At 41.7% G+C, this 23,365-nt stretch overlaps 1 protein-coding gene across 11 annotated transcripts; it reads right to left on the bottom strand.

Annotated features, from left to right (window-relative positions):
- Positions 1 to 1,368: 1,368 nt before the first annotated feature.
- Positions 1,369 to 23,125, bottom strand: LOC144717892 (regulator of G-protein signaling 20-like). Of its 11 annotated transcripts, none has more exons than XM_078593653.1 (8): positions 17,197 to 17,411; positions 15,018 to 15,138; positions 13,720 to 13,782; positions 10,266 to 10,391; positions 8,330 to 8,454; positions 7,599 to 7,691; positions 3,324 to 3,561; positions 1,369 to 2,919 (listed from the first exon to the last, which is right to left on the bottom strand). In XM_078593653.1, the coding sequence occupies exons 5-8, from the start codon at positions 8,428 to 8,430 to the stop codon at positions 2,731 to 2,733; spliced, it is 621 nt and encodes a 206-aa protein (XP_078449779.1). In that variant the 5' UTR covers positions 8,431 to 8,454; positions 10,266 to 10,391; positions 13,720 to 13,782; positions 15,018 to 15,138; positions 17,197 to 17,411; the 3' UTR covers positions 1,369 to 2,730. The 11 variants fall into 11 exon arrangements, with proteins under 11 accessions (XP_078449779.1, XP_078449777.1, XP_078449780.1 ...); XM_078593651.1 differs by having other exon boundaries at positions 15,018 to 15,234; XM_078593654.1 differs by lacking the exon at positions 15,018 to 15,138.
- Positions 23,126 to 23,365: the final 240 nt, after the last annotated feature.

Below are 23,365 nucleotides of genomic sequence, written 5' to 3' on the forward strand. Positions count from 1 at the left end.
TGAGACCCCCTGTGGAACTGGTATACATATTTATAGTCTTGCTATGTGAACTCTTCTTGCAGATGGTTTTTATGTTACACTCAAATTCAAAAGTACTGCCTGTTATTAGTATTGCTTATGATTGCAAACTATTACCTGGTGGGTTCTTAAAGGCACGCAGTTGTTCTTGGATGTTATGTCGTTTAGACTGCATTATATTATTTTGTAAATGTTCCAAATTTCACCCCGATGCCAAGTGATGAGACACATTAGGCCTATCCATTCGTATCTCTCACAGAGCATGGAGCGCAGTTTACATCCTATCCATCCCGCATATAAAATAAGGATTCTGATATGAGAGTAATGTTCAATCTTGTATCAGAATCCTTATCAAATGCGTATATATTTTTTGCAATGCACAGAACTGGAGTATATTCCAAATGAAGTGGAAAACGAAATTTTACATGATGGGGTTTTGTGTGCAGTCACTGTTGACTGGACAGAGACCTTCGATTTAAAGCTTTCGTGACTGCAGGGATTCATCTTCTTGGTTCTTTCGGTAAAGTCACGTAGAAGGGAAATGATAAAATAATAAAATAAAACATTATAAAATATTATTTAATTGTTTAATTTTTATTATTTTATTATATATTTGTAAATGTTTTATTTTTATTATTTTATTATTTCCCTTCTACGTCACTTTACCGAAAGAACCAAGAAGATGGACAGAGACCATCAACGTTCTGCACTTCATAAACTTGCGACAATAACGGGTGGCTTCCCAAATTCGATTACATGATCTCAACGGAGCCAGCTTGGCAGTTTGACCACTGAGCCCACTCGACGTCAACTTGTTATATTATATTTATACTGAATACAATGTCACCATATTTTGTGTCTAATGTTGTTAATCGTTCGAATAAAAGGTCTCGAATTTGCAATATCAAATGTGGTGCGTGTTTAATGCCTTAGATATTGTTGTAATAATCACATTTTAACACGACTCAATAAAATGGCCATCTTGTTACAAGTGACCAATATCAGGTAAAATAAGTGGAGTAGAATACGCATTTGGCATAATGGCAATGTTAATGCACCGTGTTAAACAGCCTCTGAATTGCATGAGCATATCCAACACCCCCGACCTTTTGCATTTCAAAAATGTTCCCCGATGCAAAATATTACTTCAGTTAATTGCATTGCAGTGTAACCCATAACATGACACACAATAACGCCATATTCAGGTACAGTACGACATAGCTTGATCTGACCTTACCTGGTGTTGGAAGATAGTTTTTATCAAGCATATGTTTAACAGTGTAAAGCAAATGAAGAAATACGTGTGCTTGCATTATGCATTTTATGAATCAGTAATACTTTTGACAGTAATTAAGAATGTAAATGTTAAGATTATTTATTAGTATTTTTTTTGAAATGGTACAAGCTGCAGGCAGGGTGAATATAAGCGGTAGACATACATTGAATACATTATAGCTCAGAATTTGTCATTAAAATCATATCTATATCATAAAATGTGACGATCAAAACTATAACATTCATAGCATAACGGTGTTGCTCTATTGCTGGTTTAAACAAATCGCCAATTTCAGCTGGATTATTCAGCATTTATATCTCTCAACGTTTTAAAAGATGTCACCGAACAGCGTTATTCTCTGTCATCAAACATTATTTTGAAATTTCCCTCCAAAGTATAGGTGCTAAAGCAATGTTTGTTTACATTTGTTGCCAAAATTAACGTAAACATCTGCAGTAGCTGGGGCTTAGCTATCAATACAATGCAAGTTATTCTGCTCAGATGGGCACAATTGGAAAAATTAACGAAACAGCAAAAGGTTCACGTGATTTTTATCCATCCCTTGTTTGGTGCACACTAAAAATGTTCATGCAAGCATCATTAGACCCGTCAAATTTTATGACGGTGGATAAGGTAAAGCTTAAATATTTAGAAACCCTTTTGTACATACGCTTTCGTTTTCATTGTATGTTTCACATTCACCCTCATTTAAAAGATCAACATCAACATCGAAACTTTTACAATCCTCAAACATTTTATACATGAAATCGGATAACCCCTTTATTTTTTTTTGCATGTAAGTAAATATATTTTGTTCCTCTTTCAAAAATTACTTACTTCTGGTTTAAATCCTCTCATGTTATTGCTTGAAAATTTCGGCATGCTTCATCTTTAAAGTATAAACATTAAAAAAATAGGGACAAAAGATAAGTTTGCTGTTTGAGATAAAATCAGGACGAAGCATAGCAAACGTGTTGCATAGAAGAAACTATCAACAAAAATGTTCACAATTACATTGCCAGACTGTGATATGACGCCGGATTGTAAACTTTTGAGATAATAGTTACCTTCCGAATTAGACCTGCTAATTGTAATTTTTAGACACCCTAACCAAATAATTCCTGAATCAATGCACACATTTTGAGACTTCAGATGCTAAACATCATTAAACAGAATGGCGGTGGTGGTGGTGGTGGGTGGGGGGGAAGGGAAATAGAGAGCATGGCATTTAATAAAATAATGATGAAAAACAAAAAAACAAGTCCACACAGTACCAAAATATGTTTCAAGTTATAAAGTAAAAAAGAGCCTGAGTAGACATTGTTCCAGCCTTAGTTGTCGTCACAGAAAGTGGTTTGCTCGTACATCAGACGTCTCACTCACTCCCATCCATTTTTTTTTTAAGCGCTCGACTTCCCGGCTCGGTACCGAAGAACTTAAGACTCGGAGGATGACTCTGCAAGGCTGTCCTGTAAGGATTTGAACATTTGCGAGTTCAAGAAGCGGGGGTAGGAGTCTCTGTGCATGAGGGTATAGATTTGCAACTGTGCGTCGTCAAATGTGTGGGACGTCGGTTCCAGCATGTTCCGATTGATAACCTCTCGTACGCGGGAGTCAAGGCTGACCTGTGAAGTCAAAAGTCAAAGTGTACAAGTTATCCTTCTGTTATTAAGTTCTAGATTTCTATGTTTATTTAAATAAAGTGTGCAAATACGCTGACTAAAGACCAAAATGCGATGCCAGTAGACACGCTCCCAGGCTTCGACAATATTTTCTTTAAAAGTAATATTTATTGCATCAACTTTATACAGTGTTTAATAAAAACAACCCCATATTCAGATATCTGTCGTGAACTTTGACACGTAATTTCATGACAGCATTAGCGTGGGACAGGAATAGGAGTGGGGTGTTTATTTTTAAATGCAGGAATGCAAAGGGGGGACACGTTTTCTTTTAATCAGCGGACAGCACGTGATGTACTGCAAAACGACGCGAAAATATTTAGGGGAACAACAACATTCCCACACACCTCCTTGGGAGACAGTATCGAGATATAGTCCTCATATATCACCCGGGCCTTCTCTTCAACGGCTCTTTTATTGGCTTCTCTTTTCAAGTCCTCGCAGGCCAGCCAAAAGAGCATGTTCTCTTCACTAAATTCAGTCCGTAAAAACTCTCGGAATATATTTCTTCCGCCCGCGCTCCGGATCAGCTTGTCAAAAGACTGACCCCACACTTGCACCTCCTCCATCGATGGTTTTCCACTGCTTTGGGAGTGGTTGGGTAGAGGGGGAGGGACAATTCAAAACATACATTTTAGACCTCATAATGAAAGTGCAAACAATTATATGGCAAACACATCGTGAAATCCTCAGTCTCGATTCCGGATGTATGCTGAACTTCTTTTGCACCGTACACAGCCAACCGTGCTAATCGGAGGTGCGGGAAAGTAATATGAATGTCATTGGTAGTGTAATCGCTCTCAAGTCGAAGTGATGTCCTGCTACAATGGGCATCAAGGCCGTGTGCATCTCCCGTCTACAGCCCAGGGCCAGCGTTGGAAGTTTCACAATCATGTGGCGGGGACATGTCCTCTCCATAGGACAATCTTTTGTCAAGGCGCTCTTCCCCCTCCAACCCAGCTTAAATATACGCTCCAAGCCTGGGGTGTTTCATTCAGACGCTGTCTTCCCAACAGACCTGTTCTTCGCCTGAGGACGGCTGCTTGCGTTGTGGCCGAAACGTCGTGAGAATTTTTTTATTGTTTTATTTTTATTATTTTATTATTTCCCTTCTACGTGACTTTAATTTAATTGTTTTATTTTTATTATTTTATTATTTCCCTTCTACGTGACTTTAATTTTATTATGTTTTATTTTTATTATTTTATTTTATTATTTCCCTTCTACGTGACTTTAATTTTATTATGTTTATTTTTATTATTTTATAATTTCCCTTCTACGTGACTTTACCGAAAGAACCAAGAAGAGGACAATCACGGGTGACTTCCCTGCAAAGTGCTACTCATTTTTTTTTATCGATCCTGCACGGAAGTTGGCATGTGCCAACCCTCCGCCGGGGAATTCGAACTCACAAATATTGCGATGGTAAGCCGTTCCCTTCGCCATTGAGCCACCTCTCCGGAAACCGCTGTGGCGAGTTAAAGGCAGATGCCTGAAATGTCTTGCTCACAGCCACCGCTGTCAGAAACGACCTCCAGAGAACCCCTTCCAAAGACTGTAATAAAGCTGAACAATTTTCCAATCAAAGTGAATGTTTGCCTTTCTCATATGCTCACTGGCTCTTGATTGCAGTTTTCAGTGTGTGACGATTGGCATTATATACGTAACATATTTATGGGTCAACGGAGAGCTCTTGCATCTGGACTGTGCTGCAAATCTGTCCGTGTTCATTACTGTCTGATGTTTGGTCGAGCAAGGACTACAGATGCCAGACTATCAGCAAAGCATACCACTGTCTGTAAGAGTAAGGCCATGCACAATGCCTACCCATTACCTTCCTCGACCAATGGCACTTTGCACCACAAGAAACTCACACTGCTACCCTCAAAGTCCCAAACTGCTTGTCTGTGTTTTACGTTTTTTTTATTATCACTTTGAATAATACGTATTGTCCCCTTCACTAAAATGTAAAGAATGCATAAGTTGAGAATCCATGCTGCTTCGTGAATATTTCCAGAACACGTTGACTGGTTTCAAATAAGTTGTATAAAATCTCATTTAGGTTCACCATTGGAACCTCCTTTGCCAGTAGCAAAATATGATAATTGTTTTTTTACCCTTTTATCTGGCAACAAAACTGACACCTTTTTTACAAGGAGTCATGTTTGCATTGACCACAATACCTGCAGTCGGAATGCAAACAAAAAACACAACTCTGATAATGTATGAATACTAATGTATGCACTGTCCTTGAAATTAATTGGTCCAACACCATGTGAGACGAGGCTCTAAGAAAAGCTGTCTCGGGTGTGAACCAATCAATTTCAAGGACAGTGCATACATTATCAGAGTTGTGTTTTTGTTTGCATTCCGACCACAGGTATTGTGGTCAATGCAAACATGACTCCTTGTAAAAAAGGTGTCAGTTTTGTTGCCAGATAAAAGGGTAAAAAACTCATTTAGGTTGTCTTGCAGCATTATGAGTAAGAGCATATATAATAAGAACTCAGAAAAATATGACTCAGGAAGAAAACTGGACTGGTTCTTGGACATTCTGGTTTTCATAAGCAGAGTCAAGCTTCGATTTAAAGCTTTCGTGACTGCAGGGATTCATCTTCTTGGTTCTTTCGATAAAGTCACGTAGAAGGGAAATAATAAAATAATAATAAAACATAAAATATAATATTATGTTTTATTTTTATTGTTTTATTATTTCCCTTCTACGTGACTTTAATAAAAAAAAAAACACAATTAATTATAATATTATGTTTTATTTGTATTATTTTATTATTTCCCTTCTACGTGACTTTACCGAAAAAACCAAGAAGCAGAGTCAAGCTTGTTTAACCCTTTCCCGTTCCAAGATGCATGCACGTTGCAGGGTGAGTCCCGTTCATCTCTGAATATCAGAACACGCAAGCGACTCGCCGTTATTTGTATTTAGAGAGGCATAGCGCCTGTTTTTAAAGACATTGTACTCACCACAGAGAATTGTAGTGACACGACTGCACTCTACGATAGCTGACGCCAAACTGTGCCACACACCCTCCCGCATGGTCTTGTTCAAGCCTCGGTACCGATAAAGTTAATTTATTTTTTCTTTCGATTTGATTCCGATGACGTGCCCGCATGTGCCTGTACGTCGATGACGAGCGGGCATGTCATCGGAATGGAATTGGAAGAAAAACTGATGACATACATGTACGTCATGGGAAAGGGTTTACATATATTTTAGGGTTTGCTCGTTGAAATGACATGTTAGGCTAACTCAAAAGCTGAAATTGATTTTCTACTCCAATGAGTATGTTGAGGCAGCGGTAGAAATTCCACATTCCAATGGTTGCAAGCGAGGTCTTTTGAGAGGACAATCACTGCTGAATTATCCACAAGGCTATTCCATTTTTAAATCCTTTATATTAAGTTCACTTGCTTGCTTGCTTGCGCGCTTACGACCGTGCAAATCTTTCGGTCGTTTTTTAACCCACTTCCCATGATCCAATCGAGCTGACATTTGCACACAGACTCGTTGTGCATGACAATTTATTTTCGTGAAAAAATTTTTCCTAAATTTTCCACTTTTTAGAAAAAAAAAAATTCATATTTAATTTAAAATACCAATGTGATAAAAATGAAACTCTTACTCAAGAAAAACAGAAATGAATAATAAAATAAAACCGATGCCACGCATATAAAGGATTTATAGTGAAAAACTTTGTTTTTACGGGTTAATTTTTTATTGACCCTGGAGGCAAGGTGGGCTGAGTCAGCCTTCGACTGAGATTTTAGCTCACAATCTTCTAACTGAAAGCCATGCATTGTAACGCTGCCACCCTGCCGCAAGGAAGCGGTTGTATGAGTGGTCGGTCATAATGCCCTCCAATTTCAAGCTTTGAACCTGATGTATACTTCAGAAACATTTTACACCATCCTTTTGTTTCATATAGAAAGTATTACATACTCTTTAGAGGATATGTTTGTACTGCGTGAAAGGTGTAATTATACACACCCTTTGTAGTCATGCAGAAATGTTATTTGTTAATTATTCTTTGAAATATGTCTCTGCTCAAACTCTGAACACTTTTGAAATAATATTTATGAAGATAAAGGTGCAGCACTGAAAATGTTTTCTCCACGTCACTGCCGATTGAAGGGCCTCCACTCTAGAAAGCCCATACCGAAGGTATTTGGCCTAATCTCCCACGCTGGCTAGACATCTTGGAATAGCTCTGGAAATACTGTTGGGTTGGAATTTAAGAAATGTTACCATTGTTTCAATTGCTGCATCGGGATAATGGTTGCCTCTGGATTGTAAGTACAGTAAGATAACCATTACACCACAGCAACATTTCAGAACCTTTGGAATTAAATTCATAACAATGTACATCACACAACTCCGTATAACAACATGATCATTACACATTTTATATCGTTCAGCATCATATTCTCTGTGGTAAGATTGCCTTTTCTTTGCCGCACACTTCCCTGAAAAAACATAGATTTAGCTTACAACGTGTGATTGTTAAGATTCCCTTTGAAGTAGTCGGTGAGGAAAATGTATCGGTGAAAGAAAATAAATCGCACACAATGCTCCACTGGGAAATTTCACGTATGTGAACGAATACCTGCTGTCTTTGTTTTGGACCATTTCAATCCGAGTTTCGCGGGATGCACGCCTGCTCTTCCTCCTTGCTGCCTCTTCGTTTCCCATCGTAATGCTGCATGGGAGATGCACCACAGGTCCATTCACCGCTCACTTGCACATCGATTACAATGATGTTTCAATGATATCTCGAAGCAACGATTTTTCACTGTTGCACGCACATTAATATTTTACATTTAATTGTTTTTTTTGTTAATGGAATTTTAAATGGAAAGATAAATAAACACAGTGTGGTTTCATACAAATGCTATTTTTTCATTTAGTGTCGTTATATGTTATGTGTGTAAGAACAAAACAGTGTTTGGTGTCCAATAATAAATGTAAATACAGTACACAAAATAGTACTTACCCTGTCCCATCAGCATTGTTAAGCTTAAAATAAGGGCTTTCACAAATAGGGATATGAATTAAGTATAAAATATGTTGCATAACAACAACACACTTATTATGCAACAGTTAAACCTTTTTTTTCCTCTCCCAATAACACAGTGGCCTGCATATAAATGTACAAAGCAATTCATTGTAAGCTACACAATGTTACAATTAATCAATTTGAGGGAGACCAATTCACAAAACGGCCGCAGCTGAAAGCACGCAATGGCAAGTGCAAATTGTGCAGGTGATTTGTGGCCAAAACAATCGAATTGCCTAGGCCGCCTCTGGGCTCTGATGATGGAACAGGGTATACTGTACCAGGAGCAAGAGCAGCAACAGCACCAACAGAAGCAGCAAGCCGGCGAGTGTGGAGAAGCTGGTGCCCCTCCATCATTCTGCACCGTCTGTCGCCTGCCCATGTCTGCTCACTTGCATCCCTTATCCTGTGAACGTGACACAAAGACAGAGGTCTCCCATATAGCCTTTAACAGACTGGTGGGGCAAGGGTGGTTGTTTGCGAGCGCCTATGAAGAGCAGCGCGGCACACGAGAGGGTGGGTGGCCAGCACCACAGTCTTTGTCGTCTTCCCAGTGGCGATGTTTACGCATCGTGCCAGGTACTTATTTGAGGCTGAGTCGATCTAGGGAAGGCCCGGGGCTGTTGCAGATTTTTGTCAGTGGTCTTGGCCGTCAGTCGTAATCGAAACTCGGGCCTTCGGGTTCAAATCTCTGCGCTAACTACCACACTGCTTCTCTCCACGGCTCCATATGTGGCACACACACACACACGGCGCGCATTCACACATGGGCGATAATGTTACTACAAATGCCACATGATGAAATGGTAACAAAATTAGTGGCTGGTGCGTTGTTTTTTTTTAGACGTATTCAAAGGGTACAACCGCCGCACAAAATAAAAAAAACAATGGAATTTTCCACGCACAATGTGGCACGAGGATGGCTTAATAAGAGGTGTGTGTACAGTGCATACACACACGAATCGTAAGTTCAGCAGCAAACAGAGTGTTCCATTTTCAGGGGGAAAGGGGGAATTTGGTTGGTGGCTGTGATATATCGGAGAGGATGCAGACTGGGTATGCACGAGGGTGCTGTTAGAATTCGAAACCATCTCCACGTCAGCCAGAAAATGTCTAAAAATAAAAGGTCTTCGTGGAATTTACCCTGGTCACTAGATATATTTCCATCTTGAATCATTTCCAACGCCCTTGCACATTTGTTCATTTGCTTCCCATAACGCCGAAACTGTCTTGGGCATTGCACGGGATGTGGCATTCTCCCCTTTGGCCAGGTTTGGGGAAGGCAAAGTAATTTCTTTACTGCATAAACGATATAACACTCAATATTATATCAATTAGACTAAGGAGATGTGGAAGGGGTGGTGTCAGCACCATTGGTGAAGTGTGTTCTCCGGAATGTTAAGACAAAAGGACATCAGCATATGCAGCAACAACAACACGATTAATAACACATCACTCCAATCACCCTTTTATCAAGGCCCCTTCCCACTGAGGCAGATGACATAACCCATTCTTGCAGAAGCAATTTTTACACAAAGGGAATGACGGCGTCACTTCCGCCTGGTGTAAAAAAAGAGACATCTCGATCCGCCAGTGGCGTCGCACAATGCGCAGGGCTTTATAAATAGGAATGATCAAATAGACCGGGTGAGACGATAAACAATACCAATAATCATGGCCACTTGGTCTCCCGTGTTCGTGACATATGGGCACCCAGACTAACGTTGATTCCCGCCGCCAGCTTTGAATTAGAAACGTGAGCAACGCTCCTACAAAAACAATGAATAATTATTGCATTTAAACGGACACAATGAGTCCACATAAATGTGCAATTTTTTTTTACAAATGCAAGTTTTTTTTTTCAGTTACGGTTGTTACATATTATTATTATTCGGTCTTGCACGGACATCCTTTGGTATAAAATTATGTTTGTAACGTGGAGCCAAAAAACAGACAACACATTTTTCATGAATATGCATTACAAAACAAATAGAAACCCACAATGAAAACACGTTTCCACATATACCAAACAAACACACACTCACCACACCTTATACGGCATACAATGAGCCACATCCAATGTACACATATAAAATGTATATCACTGTGTATAATATACGCAGTATATTAAATGTCAAAAAATTGCGCGCACCGGCACGAAATGCGAGCGGCTGAGACCCGCAAGCCGCCGGTGCCACACGCCGTGGATGTCCTTACCGGGTGAGGCTGGGGGGCCCAAGCCAACAGCTGTGACTCCTCCCGTCGCCTTCACGCCCGCATCAGCAACACGAAGGAGCTTCCCTCCCGAGAGGAAGGACTCCGCCTGCCATCGGGGCGACCGGCCTTTATCGCCACGCCGGCCATGCAGGCAAACGAGCGAGCGAAGAAATGAGGAGAGATGATGCCGTTGGTGGTGGTGATGATGGTGGTGATGATGATGAAGTTGAAGTTGAGGACGACGACGACGATGATGATGATGACGGTGATGATGTATGTACACGCGAACGTAGGCGGTTGGAAGGGCGGAATGGTGGGATGACGACGATACGGCGAGAGGGAGAGATGTCGGTGGGGGCGGAGAGCGAGATGTGCGAGATGAGGTTGAGACAGAAGGCAAGGGGGGGGGATAAATGGAAGAGGTGGGTAGCACAATGGGACCACGTTATTTCTGAGCTGCGCCGGTGTGCATCTGACAAAACACGCGTCTTCTTCCGCGGCACGTAAATGGTCTTCCTTGACGTCGCGATCGATTGATTTGAAACGCTAAATAAAATAAAAGATAGCGTTTTGCCCTATTCCACGATTTCCGTCTACCATTATTTATTACATATTACGCAATTATTCATATTGACGCCGCTTGCAAAATCGTTCCAAATGCATTGTTGATTTCTCTCTGCCTGCCCTGCATCGTTGTCGTCGTGTGCTTCCTCTTCTTTTAATTCTTCACCCAGTGCTTGCGGTTCCCTCTTTTCATTGTTCTTCAGTCCCCTACCACCACCACCACGATCATCTTCACCCGCTTAACGCGCGCGCGTGCGCTCAGGTGCCTCCTCCGTCTCTCCTCTCTCGCACTGGAAAGGGATCTTCCTGATACTGCTGCTGCTGCTGGTACTCCCACTATTGCTGCTGCTCCTGCTTCAGAACAAGCAGCAGCAGGATGATGAGGAGGAGGAGGATAAAGGAGGAATGGTGGACTGCCTCCTGTGAGCTGAGCGCTCACGCCCGAGCGAGCTGTCTCAGGCCAGCAGTGCCGCAGTGGTGTGGGCCGGGTGGTGCAGCAGCAGCAGCAGCGCGCTCTGTCCCAGCCCGCGGGACAAATCGAGGAGCGGCGTTCCACGTTTTTTTTTGCTCCAGCGACGGCGCAGGGCTTAGCGGGCGCTAGCGCTGTGAACGGGGAGAAACCCGAGTTCGAATCCAAGCCACGGCGAATACGAGTAGCAGCAGCAGCAGCGGCAGCGTGTGAGTCATATCTAAAATGGTATTGGCTCTTTTTGCACCCACCCACCCCCTCTCTCTCTCTGCCACCTACCCCCCCCCCTGACCACCCCACTGGCCCAGCGTGGTGAAGTATGGTCAAAACCACCCCATGATCGACATGGCGTGGGGAATCCTCTATTCATTTTGTGGATTGAGATTGGCTGGAATAAAACAAACAATTTCCCTCCCCCATCTAATTCCGACTACACACTTTCTGCTATACAGTGCGGTAATTGCAATTAGAGGGGACGCGCAGTACGTTTTAACACGTTGGGTAATTGTGTGCCATTGTGGAGCGGTGGCGCAGTGGTTGAACACACTACGCTATAAGGAACCGGGCCGCACAAATTCGATTCCAGATCGCGGCCAACACCAATAACTAAACTAATCATTTCGTCAACCCAAACAGACCGGCGTGGGGAAGTATGGTACAATTACTTCGACGACCGCTACGGGCGTGGTGAGACCTTTATCCAGCAGTGGATTGACAAAGGGCTGCATGCTTTGTTAATCTTAAACCATTGCTGCATATATAATCACTAGCCATAATCGACTGCTGGATGAAGGATCAATGAAATGTGAAGAGTATGTTGAATTTGTGTTACATTTTGAACCAACTATTACATACTGAACCCACCATTGGCCATGCGACAGATAGAACACGTGCAATTATAGTATAAGGAATGTACATGTACACTACTGTGTCGACAAAGATCCCCCATATAGCCTTAGCAGACTGTTGGGGTAAATGTTGTTAGCGAGTAGCAGGGACGGCACAAGAGGGGGGGGGGGGTGGCCAAATATAACTCCCGACCTCCTTTGTCTCCCCAGTACTGATGTTTACACACGGCACCAGGTTCTGATTTAAGGCCGAGTCGACCTGGGGGAGGCCCACGCACCAGGTTCAGATATTCGCCACTGATGTTGAATCGAGCTCGGGTCGCCGGGTTTCTTAGCGCAGTGCGCTAACCACTACGCAACCGCTCCCCACACACGTACCACACAGCACGGAGTGCAGTGGTCATAAGCCGTGCACCTAAGCCGTGAGGTTTATACGTGTATAAATGATTGCGTGGTATATATAATATAATAGAGTACACCGTAAAAGCCATTTATGTATGTGCTGTAAAAATTGCATAAGTTACATTGGGTCATTTAATGCTTGGTCGATTTGTAAACCACGTTGCGCAAAACAGGTCTTCGTTTCATGTACCTACATTTAATACACTGTTAACATTGCAATAAACCTACATTCTATAAAGCCTCATCATCATCATCAGCCATGGTCAATCCAATGCTACCCAAACTCGCTCTCTGCTAATGCAGGGCAGCGCCAACGTGTTTCCGAATGTGTTCAATGGCTCGTGAAGATGCTGAAAGTCGCTATGCTTTCCACTTCAGATTCGCGCAGTGTGTATTGCAGGCAAAGTTGTAACAAAGGCTGCGACACGCGTGTGAATGCGATGACGGATGTTTTCATAATAACGTTTTTTGGGTGAGATCGCGTAAGTATAAATCTGTCAGCCCGCCAATACGTGATACACCTTACTGGTTGTCTGTGTCGGGTGGTGGCGGGTTAACGACACAGTTATACTGGTAGGAACCTCCTGGTTACACCAGCCCACATGGGATTATTGTGTTTGTCCGTCCGTCGTGAAGGGAGGGGCTGGGTGGGGAGGGAGGGGCTGGGTGGGGAGGGGAGAGTGGGGAGGGGCTGGGTGGGGAGGGTGGGGCTGGGTGGGGAGGGGCTGGTCACCCCGTGGTGCCCTTATAAAACTCAACGTTTAACCTACTCACGCCGGCTTGTGCCCGCCCTCACAGTCGGACATATTTGCGGAATACACCACGCCGCCGTTGACCCTGGCCATTGACCGAGCAACCCAACGTTCCTACCAGCTCCCTCCGCAGGAATGTGTTACTTAGGCGATCTAACCCAAAACACCTTGATTATGAATAATATTGGTCGCGAAAGCCTAAGCGTCAAACTGATGTACGTTTTAGAGGCAGCAGAGTACGCACTGTGTATGTATATTACTATGTGGCCCAACACGTGCTGAAGATGGATCTATCGTCAATTCACAACTCGCATGAGAGCAATGATAAATAATCGTTGCTTCGCAACTGTTGAATTGAATGGGGTTTTTTTTCTTACAGATTGTCAGCACTTCTCCACTAGATGTCAATACTGCACAACCTTTTGCGTAATTGTGAACTTTCAGACGCAGCTCAGCTGACGGCCTACATTCTCCGAAGGGTCCTGCGTAGACAAAAAACGTATCGTGCATTATGTGCAATATGTAATCGGTCAACATTTAAGTGTAAGCAATGCAAGATAAAGACACCACACGATATATGCATATTCTTGGGTTTTTTCGGTAAAGTCACGTAGGTAAAAAAATTAATAAAATTAAAATAAAATTAAAATCACGACGTTTCGGAGGCAACACAAGCTTCCGTCTTCAAGTGGAACCGTCAGCACGATACAGCAAGCGTGCTTTGATTTTTATTTTAGTTTTATTTTACTTTTATTAATTTTAATGTTTTACCTACGTGACTTTACCGAAAAAACCTAAGAATATGAATCCTTGCAGTCACGAAAGCTTCAAATCTAGAACTATATATGCATTAATTTAGGTTGATAACAGCTTTAGGTGATGCCACGCGCTTACGCTTGCAGACACCACGTGATGTCCTGCAATGTACCACACCTCTGATTAGCACGGTTGGTTACATACAGTGCGAAAGAAGTTCAACACACATACAATATATCAATACTGTATTATTATAGCATAGCCCTAACATATAGCCCGTTGCCAATCCACTGGTGATGGATATTTAACCGTACTTGGCCGCGATGGTCACTGGGTGTTGGTGAAGAGGCGTAGGGGACCCGCACCCAAGACCGATTCTGACATCACTCGTCACTTTCAGTTAGCCGTGGCCCTGAATCGAACTCGGGTTAACATGTAGGTGACTAACCCCTGCGTCACCGCTCCCAAGTCATGCGCACACTAAGGCTCGCTAATGGAAGGTTGAGTTGATGCCACGGTGTATATTCCTCCACGTGGATGTCTTCCACGAAATCTGAAAACGTGTGGCCCAGTGTTCTTCAATTGGCATTATTGGCGCAACCGGCCAAGATGATGAATGCGGCACCAGTCGGAAATACGTTGTTGTCTTTGCCTACACAAACAATTTAGACTTTGGGGCGCGTCTGAACAAAAAAAAGCCGTGAGCTTGTTATTATTTCCATCACCACATAAAGGGTACGATTAAATCAAATGTAACAAGCACAAAACAACATGCGTGCTTAAACGGAAGCGGTTTTTTTTTAATATATAAGGGAACTCTGAAACGTTGCTTGTGAACGTGTCTTTGACCTTGAGTGAAACATAATGAAGGCATAGATTGTGGCACAAGCCCTGTGACAAAGACAAAGATCCCCCGTATAGCCTTAATGGAACTGTTGGGGCAAATGCTGTTAGCGAGCACCTGTGAAGGCCGGCACGGTGCACGAGAGGGTGAGTAGCCAGCAACCACGCCCAGTCGTCTTTGTCTTTCTAGCGGCGATCTTTACACACCACACCAGGTATTCATTTGAGGCTGAGTCGACCTATGGGAGGCCCAGGACCGTTTCAGAAAATCGTCACTGGTGTTGTCAGTGGCCGGGTTCGTAGCGCAGAGCGCTAACCGCTACACCACCGCTCCCCTGTGACACACACGGAAGCCAGAGAGATCAAATGTATCGTCTTCACGGCACAGATTTTGTATCCAAAAAGGGGGAAATTGTGGGATGTTGGCATCTCGCCTCTTTCTCTTACGGGCGCCACATCTTCGTTACGACAACGTCACCGCGGTAAAAGAAGTTACCGTTGCTCGTTTTAACCAAAAGTTTTTCAATTTAAGTTTTCATTTATTAGGTATAGCCCTGTGAGCCATTCGGCTCTTGAATCTGGTGCAACCGCAGCAAACAAAAACCAAAAACATGAACAAGAAAACGTCTTAAAGTGACTATGCGCAAACAGAAAAATCCAGGTTTTAACCAAAAGGGCTCCGTGGGCAGTAAAACGAGGTTGTTGCCCAGCTCGCCCCCGTAACAAAGTTGCGGCGTAATTGAAGAAGGTGCCTCACTTCGCCTCGCCGCTATTGACATTTCCGCGAAGCCGCGTGCGGTCTAACGAGAACACGAGTTGGTGGCCAGCCCAGGGGGCTTGTTAACGCACGCGTGCTTGGCCGGCGTTCGAGGCGACACGGAGCAAACGGCAAGCATTCGGGATAAAAGTGTGCAACTCTCCAGCCAAAAACCCTCGGCGTCATTTAAGAGGTGGACGATGCATTGGTCTTGATCGATCTCGCCCCGGCCCCCGATCAGGAAATCGCTTTGGAAATTACGTTAACAGTGCAACAGATACAGAATAATACGTAAAGGCGCAACCCTGGAAATGACTTGCTCACAGCCTACGCTGGCGTGAGAACTTTTCCGACAGGGAATTCTGAAGAGCCTCTCTTCAGGGAATATTGGCATGTTCTTCCATTCTGGCCAGACGTTTTTTGGGAGAGGTGGGAGGACCCACGGATGGGAACTGCCGATAAATTCACCGCGGAATACCCATTTATATTTACGGCTGTCCAGAAGCGGAGTAATTCATATCTGTATAATGGTGAGTCGTGAAATATATGTGTATCATAAGACTGCATCCGAATGCACGGTGCACGTTTATTAAGCCTCGCAGAACGCAAAACCTCTTGTCGTGTAAATTAGAAGCTCACATTTAAAGCACTTATCCTGTCGGCAAGGCATTTTTTAGTCAATAAAAAGTCTAAGCGAGCGAGGTGGGTTGGTTCAGATGGATCACAGGAATGATCAAAACTGCAAACATGACGAGACGGGAAAACGGTTACGAGTTAAAATAGCCGGAGTGGGCATAGTCGAGAAGATAATACTCGTTACTCGAATGGGCAGGATTGCTCTCCTTGGAAATGAGACACGGAAATGGAAGGCAACAGGAGTAGAGGATCACAGAAAAGTACGTGGATTGAAGCAGTGGTAAAATACCTACAAGAACAATGATTGAGATTGAGCGCAGCAGTAGCCCTGGCTTGAGATAGAAGACCATAGTGGACATGTGATGGTCACCATTCTTGTTAATGAGATGACGAGTGGGGCAGATGATGATGATGATGATTTAAAGCTCGTTCTTAATGTATTCCTAGAATATACACGTAATAATTTGACTTAATGCTGTATGAGTATATGTACATGAGCACATAGGGCCTAACTTTTACAGTGTTGCATACAATCACAGAACATAACACAGAGTTAATTAACTTACCTATAGTCAATCTACTAGCCCCCTACTTTGTGCCTATGTATATAAAATCCTTCATATATCATTTATACAAATAGCATATTTTTAGAATATACAACCAAATCATGTTTGTGAAAGCCCTATACAGTATTAATAGCAGTTACATATAAATAAAAACTACCGAAGTTCACATTCATATAGTAAGCGCAAACTCTTAACATTTCGACCACCACTTTGATATGAAGTGTTAACTATAAAAAGGATAATATACATACATACGTACATGCATACATTCAAATCACACATGTGCTGATGTATACAACACAAGATATCATGTCGGAGCGTTGTGCTGCTTTACTTACTGTGTTCAATTCATGGGAACACCAGCGGCAAATGAACACGTACGTCCCATGGGCTGAGCGGCGATTTCTGCTTCGTTTAAAACCCCTCACTCGTAACTTTCAACTTCGTGACTTCCTATTTTGCCAGCAAGATGCAAGAGACGGGCATCAGGAAGGAAGCTGCTGCGCCGAGATAAACATTCGGAACTCTGGGCTTGTCCACGACAGGAATGACGAGGCTGAAGACAGACTCTTTTGTTGTTGTTTAAGACGGACAGTGTACGATTCAAGTGTGTGTGTGGGTCAAACTTTGCAGAGCTAATTACAGGTTGGATGGAGAGAGAGAGAGAGAGCGAGAGAGAGAGAGAAATCATCATTTAGCACAACCACGTCTTTCCCGCCTCAATGCCCAGCCAACATAAACAGAGGTTTCATCGTAAAAAATAAACCCACACAGAAAGGTCTTGTGAAGTAAACAACACGAGCTATCCCAATGCAATTATGTGAAGTCAATTGTCCCTGCTGATAGCTTACAAAAATAATCCCGACGTGCCCTCTCTAAACATGAAAATAGTTGCCGTATTATTCACCCGACGACTGCAATTGAAATGTGTTTTTATTATTTTTTTGCAGGAAAACATTTTTATAATTGAATACTTACAAACCCTAATATGACATTTCCTGCAATATTAAACAGCATTTAACGTGTTTTTGTGTTTTTTATATTTATATATAGTACGTTTAAGCATGTGTTTATAACCCAAATATACAGAGGTGTGGACTCGAGTCATGTGACTTGGACTCGAGTCAGACTCGAGTCATGAATTTGATGACTTGCGACTCGACTTGGACTTGCATAACAATGACTTTGTCCCACCTATGAGATGTGGACTCGAGTCATGTGACTTGGACTCGAGTCAGACTCGAGTCATGAATTTGATGACTTGCGACTCGACTTGGACTTGCATAACAATGACTTTGTCCCACCTATGAGATGTGGACTCGAGTCATGTGACTTGGACTCGAGTCAGACTCGAGTCATGAATTTGATGACTTGCGACTCGACTTGGACTTGCATAACAATGACTTTGTCCCACCTCTGCAAATATATATCTCTATCAATTTAAGACAACCAATTGGGTGAGGATTCCAACAGAGGGCGATGCGTCCACAGACTTGGAACTACAGCGAACTGTCGGATGGGGGCCTCATTAAAAACACGAGGCAAACGTCAATTCCTGCCGTTACGTTTATTTATTCCAGCACATTTGTAAGGCTGATACTGCATCAATGTTTTACGTCCGTTGAATCATAAAAGGGTCACAGCTATTAATGCAGGGAAGCCACCTGTCCATAGCACACCATTGATCATTCGTAAATATATGTTGCCACTTATTCTAAATGTAACCCCTTCATATATACAAGGTCAATCAAAGCAAAATAGTGACGTCCAATCGATATTCATATTATTTTCCCATCTACGCTATTATATCTTGTGTTTTCTTTAAGTTTGTTTGGTAAAGTGATCTTGGAGCAAATGGAATGTCAAGATCTCCCATTATGGACATCACCAACCCAATAAGTCCTTTTGAGGGAATTTATAGCAAACGACTTCTATCCAACATTATTATACTGCCTATCATTTGTTCCTGACAGTTTATTTTAAAATGATATGAATACTAGACCTTTAAAATCTTAATTATATTTAATGTGGCAAAAATAAAATGGAGTTTCTTTTTACCAGTTTAAAAAGTTCTTAATTAGTTTTTTAGGATGACCATAATCCAGCCCTGGTCATTTTTTCTTGATTGTAATTTGCTACATTTATTAAAAAACAATTTTGTTTTAAATTAATTTTTGGCGACCACGAAATGTAAATGGAAACATGTTCCAAACTTAATACATCACCTTTCACTACAATTCTGTTTGCAAATGCCATGTAGCTAATACATGTTAACACTATGTAGTTAAGGCCAATGGACATGTTGCAGATCATTTAATCGCTTATGACAGGAAACTAGTCCATCACTCCTCTAAACTTATATTTATTAAAATGTTAACTGAATTGTAAAAAACTCATTTTACTTGTTTTAAGCATATCAATTATATGCAGCCTTTGTTATCACAGTCTCTGCTATTTTATACTGAAATTCTTGCAAGATGTTTTTCAAGATTTCAAACAGGGATGAACAAATATATTATTGACTTTAGTAAGAACTTATTCAATATGGCTTTCAAAAATCCTCGGAGTTTCTGTCTCTAGATTCAACCGTGATGAAAATGGATGATTGACCAATGTTTCCATGGCCACCATTGCTTTAGTCAGGAGCCATAATTTAACTTTCAATAGAGAACATGTATGAGGAGAATGTCTGGAAAATGGCTGTGTCAGAGTAGATGAAACTTAATCATGGCACATATGAGCCTGCCTACAGCAGGAAGGAAAACAGAGACAGCCAATGGGAAATTGATTTTTAAGGAGCCGTAACCATGGAAACTTGGATTGAAGACTGGATTTTTGGGGTTTTAGTGAGGGAATTTCTGAGGAAAATATCTGGAAAATGGCAAAAAGTTAATGACACTGCAGTGTCCACAGCTGTGCCATTTCACTGCTGAGATCAGGCATATATATTTTTGGGAAATTAATTTGTAAAGAAATTGGTTACCATAGCAACATGGTATGAGGCGAATTTTATTTAGAGATCAGAAAAAGGATTTCCTTGGAAATTTGTAGGAGAAAAAAACAGGGCTTAATACAGCCAAGCCTGTCCGGGTCAGTGAGCCAGAACATATTTCTGTAGACGGCACACTTCATCCAGTATCCCTCTTGCTTTAGCTGTGGCTACTAGTCACATGTCTATATCATGATCCAGGACATATTTGGTGATATATTAAGCTATGCGTAAAAATGTGGTGCAGTACACTCGTGATAGTCCAGCAAAAAAAAACATATAACTGTGCACATGTATGGTGAATTAATATGAATACATTTTTCTGAACATAGACACCACCTGCCTAGAAATGAACAAGTATTCATTTAGCGATGCATCAAATCAGGCTTGTGTTCCAGATACATACATCGAATCGTATGCGAGAAATGTAATTTGTAAATGTTGTATAGTATGGGTTCATGTGATCCCTGCAGTCACTAGGGACACTGCTTCATAATACTGGACTGTCGTTTAAAAATATATATCTACAGTATTTCTGAAACTGAATTGTGACTGGTGTTAGCCATGGTCTGGCATCGAGCTCAGGTAACTTGTTTCATAGCGCATTGCACTAACCACTGTGCCAATGGCCCCCCGCCCTCCCTCATCCATAGCACATTCCACAACAAACCCAATGGCCTGTGTTTGATTGATACCGATGTTTATTTTAAGTCTATTACATTTTTGATTATTTATCTTGTGTTGATCGCCGATTGTTTATTGTTTATTTATGTCTGTTAATTGTGATTCATTTTTTAATTGCTTGGTTGCACCGTGGGACCAAGAGAGAGGACTGTAATTTCATCTGTGTTGTATGTCATGCATGTAACACACTTGACAATAAAGTGACTTTTGACTTTGACTTTTGACTAACATCAGTGGAGAATGATATCTGAACCAGTCTTGGGCCCCCTCTTCATAAACTGCCACTGGCCAGTTTGGTGAAATATAGTCAAACAACCCCCATTGACTAAAAGTCATGGGGAGGACTTCATCCAGCAGTCAATTGACAAACAGGGCTGTAAATTAAAACAAACGTATCTACCTTGTGCCTCACTTGAAGTGAAACAACAAAATGATTGCATTTTACGTAGATAAATTCACTCTCCAAAAAGGATTAGCATTTGCAATCACAATACAGCTGGCTCAAGCTTGGTACCTGGCAGTGCCCCAACAACAGAAGCCAATTCATTTTGACCGGTGTGCGAATTCAGTGGAAACAAAGCAGAAGTAAGCGTACAGCCCAATATAATTGACCAATGAAATATTTAATTACGCATTGCCATTTAATAATCAAGTGTGACCATTAGCGTTGTGCACAACTAAACAATGGCTTTTAACTCAAAATGCATGCAATACAAGTCAGCTAGTGTTGTTGTTCATGCAGGCCTTTTGCTATTATCCGAGGGAAATCTCCGTGGGTACCTGGATTGAAAAAACCTAAGAGTATACCTGGATTGAGCTTTGCTATGAAAAGTGCCACTTTCCCCAAGAGGGGCAGAGTAGATCCCATACTCTAAGTTCTTTCGGTAAAGTCACGTAGATAAAAAATGAAATTAAAATTAATAAAAATAAAATAAAATAATAGAATAATTTTAATTTCATTTTTTACCTACGTGACTTTACCCAAAGAACTAAGAGTATGAATCCTTGCAGTCACGAAAGCTTCAAATCTAGAGTAGACCCCTTCTTTTACATCTTAAAAAAAAAGTTAAGCGTTTTGGTGTTTTTGTTTAATTTTAGCCATCGTGTAATTCACGTGATTGACGTTGGTTCAAAAATTTTACATTGTTTGAAAGTAAAAGCAATGCTCAGGACCACTCGTTTTTCGTGCTGAAAATTAACACTTGAAGCGGTATTTTGGTGAATTAATAGAGCATGATGAATAAACAGACTGATGATAATACGGCATTGCAACGGTGTTAACCCTCGTGCATAACTTTTAGCAGTGGAATCAAGCCAAGTGATATATTGTTTTGTATTTGAGTGTATGTGACATGTGTTAAATGATCTTTCAGTAACAAATGTAGTGCATAACATAGATGTTTTATTTATACAACATAAATTATAAGATATACCAGTTATTGGCTTCTGGTATATACTATATTGTTATTTCTGAATTAATACCCATTTCCCATGCAACAAGACCACTTACAGGGATTAAAAAAAGAGTTACTAAAGATCAACTTCTTGTATTTTATAAGACGCCATCAAGGGGCTGGGCAGTGGTGCAGTGGTACGCATGATGCTCTGAACATGACGACCTGAATTCGATTCCCGGCCTATCAACGGTTGGGTAAACATGGCAACGTTGGGTCAACGTTGCCATGTTTACTGGGAGTGGTCCATGAAGTATCGTCAACAAACCCCATGACCAACACGGCATGTGGGAAGGCCTTCAGTCGATTGGCATAGGGCTGTAAATTGACATTATTATAATATTAAATGCAATAACAGAATATGTATTTGCGTACATAACAACATTATGAGATATGTCAGTTATCCGAGTTTGGTATATAGTATGTTTTGATATGGTTGAGTAATACACATAAGTTGTGTAGTATGTAGGTGCATTCGTTTGTTGAGGCTAAACCTTCTCTAGTACAAACGCGAATGTCTCCGGCAATGTACACGTAGGGCCAGTATGCATTTATGAGAATGCCAAACCGCTGCACTTTTTGAATTTGGAACTGGTTTTCATCAGGCGTACAGTCATCTGTCGTTCTGAAATCAGTGATATACGGTAGTTGCTTGATAAGGCCTCCGTGGTTACGAAGCGTGATTCGCTGTGCCTGTTTAATCACATTCGTTGTTGATTTATGCAATGCAAATTTATTCAAAGCTGACCCGTACTTGGCAGTCAAGTGATTTAGCAGTGTTCAACAAGCAGAATGCCTCCAGCAAAAAAAAACACCACGTGTGTATCGCAGCCTTGTTTAACTACACGTGGACAACTGCTTCGGTATATTTTTTCAACAATATTTCTTCCACCTTGCCATCTCACCCTTCGTTAAATGTCTCATATGGGAAGCTGCTATACGCATGAATATATCTCGCAGCAAAATTGCATCGGCATACTTACTGCTTTGCGTACATACCTGCAGTCAAATGTTGCTTCACCAAAGGCAAGCAGATGATGACACTTTGTCCCTATTGGGTAATGTGATTCAGATGTTTTTAGTTTTAATGTTTAATTTGCAATTGTTACCATGTGCAAAAAAAAAACTTGCTGAGCGTTACGGCTTGGGTAGAGAACTGCCCACCACATTTACGTGGTCTGGCTTATCTCTGAGGAAATGCCGCTTAACAGATGCTGTCCCTTCTTGAGCAGCGACCACTTTAGATTTGACACCCTTCCCTATTTGTAACCAATGGATTGTGAGAGGCATTTGATTGAAACCAAGACGCCAATGCCCGGCTGCTGCTGCACGTGACTCAATAGAGCATTGTGAACTTGATTTGGCTCCCAACTAACAAAA

Source organism: Lampetra planeri, chromosome 4, assembly GCF_965212315.1.
Source record: "Lampetra planeri chromosome 4, kcLamPlan1.2.h2, whole genome shotgun sequence".
NCBI lineage: Eukaryota > Metazoa > Chordata > Hyperoartia > Petromyzontiformes > Petromyzontidae > Lampetra > Lampetra planeri.